The 12,375-nt window shown below is 40.3% G+C and overlaps 1 protein-coding gene across 1 annotated transcript in view; it reads left to right on the forward strand.

Annotated features, from left to right (window-relative positions):
- Positions 1-12,375, forward strand: part of lamc1 (laminin, gamma 1) — a 232,771-nt gene that overhangs the window by 169,755 nt on the left and 50,641 nt on the right. Inside the window, exons 4-7 of the mRNA XM_048538920.2 lie at positions 3,417-3,583; positions 5,132-5,320; positions 6,834-6,951; positions 10,505-10,603. Coding sequence (XP_048394877.1) covers positions 3,417-3,583; positions 5,132-5,320; positions 6,834-6,951; positions 10,505-10,603 — 573 coding nt within the window. The remainder of the gene's footprint in view (positions 1-3,416; positions 3,584-5,131; positions 5,321-6,833; positions 6,952-10,504; positions 10,604-12,375) is intronic.

Consider the following 12,375-nt stretch of genomic DNA (forward strand, 5'->3'; position numbering starts at 1 on the left):
GATAAGGTTCCCCACAGGCTATTGTACAAAATGCGAAGGAATGGGATTGTGGGAGATGTAGCAGTTTGGATCAGAAGTAGGCTTGTTGAAAGAAGACAGAGGGCGGTAGTTGATGGGAAATGTTCATCCTGGAGAGCAGTTACTAGTGGTGTACCGCAAGGGTCGGTGTTGGGTCCACTGCTGTTTGTCATTTTTATAAATGACCTGGATGAGGGCGTAGAAGGATGGGTTAGTAAATTTGCAGACGACACTAAGGTCGTTGGAGTTGTGGATAGTGACGAAGGACGCTGTAGGTTGCAGAGAGACATAGATAAGCTGCAGAGCTGGGCTGAGAGGTGGCAAATGGAGTTTAATGCAGACAAGTGTGAGGTGATGCACTTTGGTAGGAGTAACCAGAAGGCAAAGTACAGGGCTAATGGTAAGATTCTTGGTAGTTTAGATAAGCAGAGAGAACTCGGTGTCCATGTACACAGATCCTTGAAAGTTGCCACCCAGGTTGACAGGGTTGTTAAGAAGGCATACAGTGTTTTAGCTTTTATTAATAGAGGGATCGAGTTCCGGAACCAAGAGGTTATGGTGAAGCTGTACAAAACTCTGGTGCGGCCGCACTTGGAGTATTGCATATAGTTCTGGTCACTGCGTTCTAAGAAGGATGTGGAAGCTTTGGAAAGGGTACAGAGGAGATTTACTAGGATGTTGCCTGGTATGGAGGGAAGGTCTTACGAGGAATGGTTGAGGGACTGGAGGCTGTTTTCGTTAGAGAGAAGAAGGTTGAGAGGTGACCTAATTGAGAGACATAGAATAATCAGAGGGTTAGAAAGGGTAGATGGGGAGAGCCTTTTTCCTAGGATCGTGACGGCGAGCACGAGGGGGCATAGCTTTAAATTGAGGGGTGAAAGATATAGGTCAGATGTCAGAGGTAGTTTCTTTACTCAGAGTAGTAAGGGAATGGAGCGCTTTGCCTGCAACGGTTGTAGATTCGCCAGCTTTAAGTACATTTAAGTCGTCATTGGACAAGCATATGGATGTACATGGAATAGTGTACGTTAGATGGGCTTCAGATTGATATGACAGGTCGGTACAACATCGAGGGCCAAAGGGCCTGTACTGTGCTGTTATGTTCTATGTAAATTTCTGTCAGGTCACCTTTCAACCTCTGATGCTCCAGTGGAAAAAAAAGTCTTAGCCTATCCAGCCTTTTCCTTATAACTCAAACCTTCCGTACTTGGCAATATTCTGGTAAATCTCTTCTGAACCCTCTCCAACTTGATAATATCCTTCCTATAACTGGGCTACCTGAACTGAACACAGTATTCCAGAATGGCCTCACCAATGTCCTGTACAACCTCAATATAATGTCCCAATTCCTGTACTCAGGACTGAGCACTGAAGGCAAGCATGCCAAATGCCTTTTTAATCATCCTGTCTATATATGACGCAAACTTTAAAGAATTATACACCTGTACCCCAGGTGTCTCTGTTCTACGACGCTAAGCAAGGCCCTACCATTAAATTTGTCAGCTCTAACATTGTTGTTCTAAAATGCAATACCTCTTATTTATCCAGTTTGAATGCCACCTGCCATTTTTCAGCCCATCCACCCATTTAGTCAAAATCCCTCTGTAACCTTAGAAAACCATCTTCACTCTGCAGTGCCACCAGTATGGCTGTCATCCGCAAACTCACTAACCATGCCTTCTGTATTCTCATCCAAATCATTTATATAATTGACAAATAAAAGAGGACCTAGTACCGATCCCTGTGGAACACTGCTGGTCACAGGCCTCCAGTCCAAAAAACAACCCTCCTTCATTACTTGCTGTCTCCTGCCATCAAGCCAATCATGTATCCAATTGGCAAGCTCACTCTGAATTCATGTGACCTAACCTTATTAATGTGGATTGGAATTTACAGTCCCTCTAAATATTTGCAGACAAGTGTAACTTCAGCTAATTCAGCACCATCATATTAAATAAAGAAATAGTGATTAACCTTCCTCATTACCGAATAGAGGAATCTACAAAAATGCAGCCAAATGGGTGTCCACATCAATTTGTGATCAAAATGGCTAATTATGTAAGTTTAATATCTAATAAATGAATAACAAACCAGGAGCTCTAAAAGTTTAATTCACCTGTAAGTTGTTAGAAAACCAGTATTAACAACTTTGAACTCCTTTGGGTCCAATGAATTCAGAAGTTTTCTTTTAACTAATATGAGAGCGCTTTTGTTTTAATTAACATAGGTATTCAGATGTATTAACATTCTTGAGTTCTAAGTAATCTTCAAATCCAGATAAAAACTTGGAAACCTGTTAGTTCACAGAAATATGTAGAGTGAAAATAAAAGGAAAACAAAAATCGCACATTTTGGTGGCCTCTGATTAACTGTAAAATCACACTGTTTGTGGTTGATGATAGAAAATGTAAATTTGAACAGATGAGACAAAATAAGTTAAGATCTTAAATTGCAGGATGCATTCCAACCAAAAGATTACATTTTTATCAGAAGAAAACCTACACCCAATTATCATTGTGTTTTCTTTTGTTTTTGTTGGAGTATTTGTGTTTTTTTAATCCAGTCAATTTACTTCCCATTCTAAGTGTGTTTAAATAAAACTAGCTTTGAGACAGAATTCACATTCTTGCTCAAATGAGATCAGTGGAAAAGTGGCTAATTAGGTCAGTAGTAATTTGTGCAAACTGTTTAAAATTTGCTCACAAACAAAAGCATAAATTACTGGAATAGCTCAACAGGTTTGGCAGCATTGTGGAGAGAAATCAGAGTTAAAGTTTCAGGTCCAGTGACCCTTCCCCAGTACTGACTTGCTTATTTGTTTTGAGTAGATTACGTTCCTTGCTTCTCACTCAATGCAACTCCAGGAGTGATTCTTTACTTGGAAGATACAGGCATAAATATGATTGGGTTGGTTTGAATCCCATATTCCACTGTTCCAGTTGAACATTGATGAAAAACTAATAGAACAGATTTCAGTTCAGAATGAATGTAATGAATGTACTCTTGGCATCTTCCAACATTGACTACGTATAGTTGCTTGTTAATTATGGGTTATAGATGTAATCAGCATATGAAAGATGTACTGCATTTGTTTGAAAGCGTGAAAATGATCATGATCATACATGTGAAGAGGCTTTGGCTATTTTGCCATTATTTTTACAGGGCAATAGTTTATCTAGAGACTCATGAAGTGACATTCATTTTTAAATCAAGCCGGATCCTATGCTCAGGTGATGCTATCTGCATATCAACTTTCATTTTTATCTAACTTTGCTACCTTTTGGGATTGTGCTTCTAAACCAGTGCTTTTTTTTTCAGGACAAAATCTGTGATGGTATTTGCTTTGTTTGGTTATTGATCATCTTTTTCTTCATCTCTCTTCTTTGACCCACCCACAGGTGTAAGTGTCATGGCCATGCCAGTGAATGTATAAAGAATGAATTCAATAAGCTGGTCTGCAATTGCAAACACAACACAATGGGAGTGGATTGTGAGAGCTGTCAGCCATTCTACAATGACCGACCTTGGCGCAGAGCTACAGCAGAAAACCCAAATGAGTGTCTGCGTAAGTATTGGATTGTGCATAGCATTCTTTCAATATGAATATTCAGCAAGATATTCTTTTTGTTTTCTACATTTGAGCAGCAACTATATAGTTGCCTGCAAAGTACTTCAGAAGATCCTGTGATCATGAAGGCTATTAGTTGAATATTTATATCTCTCTCTCTCCTCAATGCCAAGGCTCAAAGATAAACTACAGGAAACAGATGAAGAAAGATTCATTTCATATCCTAAACACTGAATTATAATGAATTATAGTGTTGTGTTTTTAATGAGTCAGAAATTGTTTAAGGACTTAAATAAGAACATAAGGAATAGGAGGGTTAGACTATATGGCCCTTGAGTTCCTTTGTACACCATCTGCCACTTTCTAGGATGGATTTGTATTACATGAGAGCCTCTTTGCTTCTTTTTCATGGCTTATTCCCTCGTTTTGAATCATAAGCAAACTTGAATAGGTTGCCCTCCACCTTTTGTTTCAGTCATTATGTAGATTATAAATGGCTGAGGCCCTAATGCTGGTCCTTGTGGGACCCCACTGTATTAGAACCTGATAATGTCCCATTCATTTTCACACAAGTGACATACTGCTGATGCTGGAAGTCTGAAAAAAAGCAGTGTCTTTTGAAAGAGGAAGAGTTAACATTGGTTCTAGTGAAAGGTCATCAACCTCAAATGTGAAATCTGTTTCTCTCTGTTTATTTCAGCTGTATTATTTGACCTCTTGATGCTCCATTCACAGTAATATTTTTCCTCCAGCCTTATGAGATGTTACAAAAGCAAAATAAGAGATCTAACATTTCTAAAACTGCTGGATTATTGTTTGAGTAGAAATAATGTGCAAGGGTATGGGTTGATAAGGAGAAGATTGGCACTAGATACTGAAGCTAGATAAAGAGCTCTGGTGGTCTCCTGTGCTGAAATGCTTGTGTTTCTGTGAAAGATAATCAAAGTGGTGGAGAACTCAGCAGTTCTGATCATCTGTGAAGAGAGAAATGAAGTTATTGTTTTGAGTCCAAGGCAGACCTGACTCAAAGCATTACAAATGCTGACAAACCTGCTGTGTTTCTCCAGCTCTTTTTGTTTTCAGATATTTTATAATCAGTCTGTTCAGATGTGTCAGGACACATGTCTGGACTATGTAGGACTTGAACACCAGCCTCTTGGTTTAAAGGTAGAGGCACTAACAGTGCATCACCAGTGCCCTCCGTACTTTCTGCTTTTATCCCATGAAATCCTATCTAGTTTTATTTGGGTGGTTTATTTTATAAAGCAAGTATTGGATACATATAGTTTCTTTCTCAGCCTCAGGATGATTGGAAGTGCTTTATAATCAGCTAATTACTTCTGAATTGCAATTCTTGACCCATTGTGGTCATCACAGCAGGCATACAATTAGGTTCCATAAATAGTGTCATAGTGACTAAATAATTATTTATAGCCATGTTAATTTAGGGGTAAAGATTGACCAGGATGCTGTTTTGTAGTGAGGAAGATCTGCTAGTGCTGTGTATGATGATCTGAGAAATTTATTTTACAATTTCTACTTCAGCTTGCAATTGCCACGGCAAATCTGCAGAATGTTACTTCGACTCTGAGCTGTACCGAGCCACCGGACACGGTGGGCACTGCCGCAACTGCATTGAGAATACTGATGGTCCCAACTGTGAGAGGTGTCGGGATGATTTCTACCGCCAGGGCCCGGACGCCCAATGTCTGCCATGCAATTGTAACGCAGTGGGTGAGTGCAGAACTGTTCAAAACAGAATTTATTTTGGTAATTGTGTGTACAGTTGTTGTACCAACCATAACATCTTGGGGGAAATGCCTCAACGATGTGCTTTGTACAGTCTTGGTTATGTCAAAGCTTTGGCTATGTAGAAGCTTTAGTTAATTTACAAACTTCGCTTCCCTGAAGATCCAAAATCTCCTTGAACTAGCAATACAAAATGACACTGGTGGAGTCCAAAAAATTAAAATGATCTCATTCCTTTGAGACTATGAAGATGAATCAATCTAATGAATGTTTCTCTATTTGCATCTGTCTCTATCTTCTTTTATATATTTTATAAGATATTAGATTCCAACCCTGTACAGGTTCTGTAGCTGTGCTGTTGAATATACAAAATGCCAGTCTCCCATTCTGGTCACGTTTGTTTCTTTCTTCATTCATAATGAAGGCATCTCTGGCTAGGCAGAATTTATTGCCTGTCCCTAATTGTCCAGAGAGCAGCTAAGAATCGACCGCATTAACATGAACACTTTAAACTGACTCCAATGTTTGAAAAGAGTCTACTGCTCCCACCCATGTCAGTAGCTGCACTGAAAATTCATTTCATCGAAAATTTTCTTGTTGGAGGGCATTGGAGTTCCACCCTGGGAGACCCAGGGTGCAAACAGTAAAATGAACAAAAGGACTGCAGATGCTACAGATCTAAAACAGAAAACTGAAATCGCTGGAAAAACTCAGTGGGTTTGGCAGCATCTGTTGGACTAAAAGCAGAGTAAACATTTCAAGTCTAGACACTCTGTCGGAATATTAAAAACGGAAAAGATTTTGGACAGTGCTCATCTGTTCCAAGCAATAACTTCTGAGGTCATATATTGAGACCAGTTTCCAGCAAGGACTTTAACAGGAACTGTCTTTATTTTGTACAAATGTCAGTATGGAGTAGTGGCATGTGGCTGAAACTCTCCAAACTCTTCTGAATGAAAACTGTGCAATAATATCCCTAGTCAGGAGCTGAAATTTTCATGTGGAGCTTGGGGATTGATCTAGTTACTGACACACAGCCAGCGGTGTCCTCTGTTGGGCATCAATCTTTTTGCCAGCACTCATCAGAATATGTATTGGTTACCTCCCTTTCAGAAAGTCATGGCACTTTGCATATGCTGGCACCTTCACACCAGCTTTCCAGGCTGAAGAATCTCAGGGCATGGGGCAGACAATCACTGAAAATCTAATTTGGGGGAGGGCCTGCTTTGGAAAATAGAAATTATAATGGATAAAGGCCCAACCTTTCCAGCCCTTGCTCATAAAATAACTCCCCTCCAGGGATTAGGCAAATAAACTGTCTCTGAACTAGTTCTAACATGACAAGTACTGTATATTGTACTCAGGATGTTGGTGAAACCACATCTGTTCTTTTGTATTCCACTCTGCTTGTAATAAATAACCATATTCTGTTTGCCTTCCTGTTTATTTGCTGTACTTGCTACATAAATGATTATTATTGCTTTCATTTGCTTTCAAGGTTCAATCAGCACGCAATGTGATATCTATGGCCGGTGCAGCTGCAAACCAGGAGTGATGGGTGATAAATGTGACCATTGCCAGCCTGGCTACCATTCACTAACTGAAGCAGGATGCAGGTAATTGGAAGTATGCGGTTTTGTAGTTTCTTTGCTCTTCATGCATTTCCAGTGATGAAGGTAATAGATGACTAACTTATTTTTGACAGTTGTTTATGATAAGCATCTAACTGCTCACTAATATTAATACAGATATTATGTGTGTGGATTACCCTTCCATTCCACGCAATGTTTTCTGTAGGTTTTAATCATTTCAGTAGAAACTGCTTTTAGCTGTTAATGGCCCCTAAATGATTAATGTGAACATTAGCTTTTTTGGTGGCATCAGTGTGTTTCTTTCAAATAGTTTAACACCTATATACACAGAAGAATCTCAACCAGCATCCGTTTTATATTAGCATTTGCTGGCATTTAGTGTTAATTGGTTCAACCGATGGCTGCATTCAAGATCAGTGCCTCTCAGGACGAGAACAGCATATGCATGTAGGTTTAGAGTCCTGCCGAGTGAGAAGTTGAGGTTTCTGATTGAGTGAGTAGAAAAGGACTTTGAATTGATGCTCCTGTGCACTAAACCTTTGCATGAAAATAAAGAGGCACTTCCACTTTCAGGCACTGCTGGGCTGGCCCCCAATATGTGCACAGGTGACAGCAGAGGCAGTGTCCCGCGGGCAGCGTGCTGTAACATTCAGGAAATGCAGTAACTGAGACACACAGAACAAGCTCAGTGCAGGCGCAGCAGCTGTTGATGGAAAGGCCCCGGTTCAAGAGCATGTGATCAAACAGCAGCTTCCTGGGAGGGTGGCGATGGAATGGAAAGAAATTTTTATTGGAAAACATTGCCACTTTCCCTCCCAAAAGCAGCAGTGCAAATTCCTAGTTCGGTTCCAATCTCACCCAGTTTGTTCTTAGACTTCTTGTTCTGGGTGCATGTCATTGATGTCAGCATCGCTGACTTCCCATTGTATTAGAGCAACAGGAGACACTCCATAGGCAACATTACATTTCTGGCTACCAAATAGCCCACGTGCTCAGATTAACACTAATGTAGATTATTTGTAAATCTAAGCTTCTGCTATTAGATACAGAAAAGATTGAGTTGACTAGTCCGAGTCTTGTGAAAGTGTTTGCCCCCTTGCTAAGGAAGCAAAATGTTCCTGGAGTTGTAGCCAAGCAAGGAGTCAATGACTGCAGAAAAAGGAGGGACAACTGTGGCAAAAAGAACCCTGAGTAAATATGCTAATATACAATGAGCTGATGTTAAATTGAAGTGGGACTATCATCAATACCTCTTTGCATTCTAAGGGAAATAACCATGACAGTGCATTAGTTGCTTGGTGTATAAAGTGGCCCCATATTTCCAGCCCTAGCAATCATGTTTTGCATGTAGGTTGAGCCTCCTATTCAATCACAACATGTTTTGCTCAATAGTAGCCTTAATTATATGCCTCACAACTAGATGTTTTATTTGTATTTTAATCAGGCACAAGAGATTGAGCAGACAGTTCAGGTTGTATAGTGAAAATGTATATGAGTTTAAGACACTTGTACAGAGCGGGCTCCACGTGGCAAATAACAAAAAGAAATGAGTCTTACAACAAAATAAATGAAGTATAAAACTGGTTTCATTCAAACTCATATGCTATCTTGTTTTAAAAAAACTCTGCTGTAGCAAGGGAATTCTGGGTCCACCCAGTGGCCTGAGCTTGAGAAGCATATTCCTCAAATTGTCCGAATAGTTTCGGTGTCACTAGAGATATACTTTTTATATATAAATCAAAACCCAAGTCCAGCAAAGATTTCAGAGAAATAGCTACTTGGTTTGGTTCCTTTATGAAATAGTGTCTAGTGTGGTAGCAGAAGATTAACACTACTCGGACTACTGTCAGTTTTTTAGCAATTCTTCATGAGACAGTGCCAAGGGAAAAGTACCCATTATGTTACATGGGCAACATAGATGAAATGCCCATGATTTTTTCTTGCTGAGCGACAAAACTGCAATGGAATGGATGAAAAGCAGTTTTGGTGAAAACAGGATGTGAGCAGGTAAGACTCAATGGTAGTAACTGTACTGTTGGCAGAATGAAATTAAAGACAATGGCCATTTTCAAATGTAAGACCATCCATTAAAAAAATCCCTGCAGATGTTTTTAATACATATGCCTGACAATGATTAGATGGATGAGGATTGAGTCAAGTTATGAATTTGATAATGGGCAGCACAGTTGATTATGTAAAGAGTAGAGCTTGTGGGACCTGTTGAGATCCAGAGATGCCTCTGAAGGAATAACACTGGCATTGTGGTTATAGCCGGAGATCTAATATCCACAGTTCAACATTCAAATATTTCCCCCCAAAAAGCAATTCGAAGGTCACATTTGTCGCAGTGGAATAGGTTGATGGAGGGGGGAAAAAACCTTCAGAGTGCACAAACATTCATGCAATCCTGCTTGTCGCCTTGTGTGGTTTTGAAACACTTTTTTTCATTGCAATTAAAGGTATCCTTGTATAATTAATTTTTTCAGTATATCATGCCACATTAATATGAATTAGCTACGTATTTCTTTTTCGCATCTCAAAATATCAGCAACCATATTCTTGTGGCAATTCACATTTTTTTTATTCCATGCACAACTTGGAATAACAATGCGGTCAGTTTTGAAGGCTTCAAAGGTTGACTTGTACAATAGAAATACTCAGTTTTCCTCTTCCAGAAGTGAGCTTGGTTTGAGGTTTTGAGGAATTGTTAACCCGTCTTAATGTTCTTAAAATCACCAAATGCTTGTTTGCTGTGTATTAATTGAGATACCGTATTTTATAAAATATGAAGCCAAAAGTACAATCTATTGTATTCTCACTTCCGCATGGGGTATCACAATTGCTATTATCTAAGATAATAGCCATATAGTTGACTGTATTAGAGTAACTTCATTAACTGCTAGTCATGTAATTGGAAAATGCCCAAAATACCCAGCAGGTCAGTCAGCCTCTGCAGAGAGAGGAGTAGTCAGTATTTCAGTTAGCTGTCACATCAGAACATGGAAATATACAGAATGAAAGAAGAAAAGGGAAGGCCTGTGATAGAGCAAAAATGCAAATGGTTAAATAACAAAGCAGCTGAGGATACAAGACAAGATAGAGTGGCAATGGAGTAAGAAAAAAAAATAACTTCTTATCCAAGCTATAATGCTTTCTCATTCCTATCAAAAGGTCAATGACTTGAAATAAAAATGGGAATTGCTGGAAAAAACTGTTCAGGTCTAGTAGCAACTATGGAGAGTAAACAGTTAACATTTCAAATTCAGTGACCCGGATCTAAAACATTAACCCTCCTTTCTATCTGCAGATGCTGCTGGATCTGCCGAGTTCTTCCATCAGTTTCTATTTTCCAGTATCTAAGACTCTTTTTCTGCTGGTTAGTGCCACTGACTGGAAATGTTCATTCTGATTTACTGTCCACATGCTGCAAGAAGAGCTGAGTATTTCCAGTGCTTGCTTTTGCATTAATTGCTGTTGCCCCCTTTTGCCATCTTTTCTAGAAATTTTGGATTAAATGCAGAAGCACTTCCCGGGTTTAGGTGTTGTCGTGTTTCTTACGTGCTTTCTCTCCTGACAGACCGTGTGCTTGTAACCCTGCTGGCAGCACAGAAGAATGCATTGTCGATACAGGGCGTTGTATGTGCAAGAATAATGTTGAGGGATTCAACTGTGAGAGGTAGGATTATGGATTCTTTTGTTGAAATTATGTGGTTCTAATGTTACTTTTAAAAAATCAGACTGTTTATTTGTTACTTTGCAGTAGATTTACATAAAATTAACAGAACAGCAATCAGCTAGTTTATGTATGTCAGTGTTTATGTTCCACACAGCCGTTTCCTACTCCACTTGACCTCACTGTACCAGCATGTCCTTTGATTCCTTTCTCCCCTTGTGCAATTGCCTAGCTGCTTAGAGAATGGCAGGGGATGCTCTCTTTCTGTTCAATGCCATCTCTCTTCACTTCTAATTCATCCTTTTATTGCTCCTCCCCAGGTGAGCTGATACTTCTAAGGCCTCACGGTCCTCTTGGACCACATCTCTCTGGAGAACTTTGTTAGGGAGAGTGTAGCAGACCACCAAAGTGGAGGAGACTCTTGCAGGAGATTACTGCAAGACGCAAGCTAACCTCACTTGGTGCTGGACCCAGTGCCCTCTATGCTGTCAATGCCCAGTGGTGATTCCAGTGTCTTGCCCTACAATAATAAAGAGGACCTGTGACATCTGGATGATGCTGCACAGATATGCAATGGTGGAAACACAGTGTCTGTGACCATATGCCTAGAAAATCACAATCTCATTCAGTACTGATGTGCAGTTATATCAGTGTCTCTTCAGCTACCTGTAGATTCTTTGCTGCAGGGTTTGTCTCTTTCTCTACCACGCCCCTTATCCTAGCTGGCCTCATGGTAGCTGGCATTTTGCCCTTCAATTGCCAGCTGCTGCTATTCAGTACAATGGCTTTGATTTCTGAGGCTGCATCACCCCCCCCCCCCCCCCACCCCCCATTTCCAGATGTACCTTGGAGCTCAAACTCCAAACAGCTTTGTCCGCTGTCCAATAGCCTCACGATGCCAGTATAGTGATGACCTCTTATTCTAAATTTTCAAGTTCTTAGTTCAAGGCAGGAGCCTTAATTGTGATAGACTGCTGTAACTTCAAATGCTCCATGCCTTTCAGCTTTCAAAAATCATCTTTATTTTTAAATGCTGGCTACTTCATGATTTGCCCAAATCATATCCTTGCTACCCATGCAGCTGGTCTGTCTCAGATAGCTTCTAAATGTTGACACATAGTATTACCCAGCATGGAAACAGACCCTGTGTTCTGACCCATCCATGTCAGTCAGTTATCCCAATCTGACCTAGTCCCATTTGTCAGCACCTGGCCCATATCTGTCTCAATTCTTCCTATTCATTCATCCATCCAGGTGCCTTTTAAATGTTGTAATTTTCACTGTCTCCACCACTTCCTCTGGAAGCTTATTCCATACATGAATCGCCTTGTTGCCTTATAGGCCCCTTTAAGTCTTTCCCTGCTCGCCTTAAACCTATGCCCTCTAGTTTTGGACTCTCCTACCCTAGGAAAAAGGCCGTATTCATGTCACTCATGATTTCATAAAACCTCTATCAGGTCACCCGCACGTTCCTGGGGAAGAAAGCCACAGGCCATTCAACCTCTCCTGATAGCTCAAACTCTCCAGTCCCGGCAACATCCTAGTAAATCTTTTCTGCATCCTCTGGTTAGTTTAACAACATCTTAACTGTAGAATGGCAACCAGAATTACAAGCAGTATTCTCAAACTGGCCTCACGAATGGCCTGTACAGCCTCAATATGACATCCCAACTCCTATACTCTGTGGTTTGACCGATTGAAGTAAAGTGAGCCTAATGCCTTCACCACCCTCTCTCCCTGAAACTCCACTTTCAAGGGACAATGCACTTGCACTC

The sequence above is a fragment of the Stegostoma tigrinum genome, chromosome 8 (genome assembly GCF_030684315.1).
Source record: "Stegostoma tigrinum isolate sSteTig4 chromosome 8, sSteTig4.hap1, whole genome shotgun sequence".
NCBI lineage: Eukaryota > Metazoa > Chordata > Chondrichthyes > Orectolobiformes > Stegostomatidae > Stegostoma > Stegostoma tigrinum.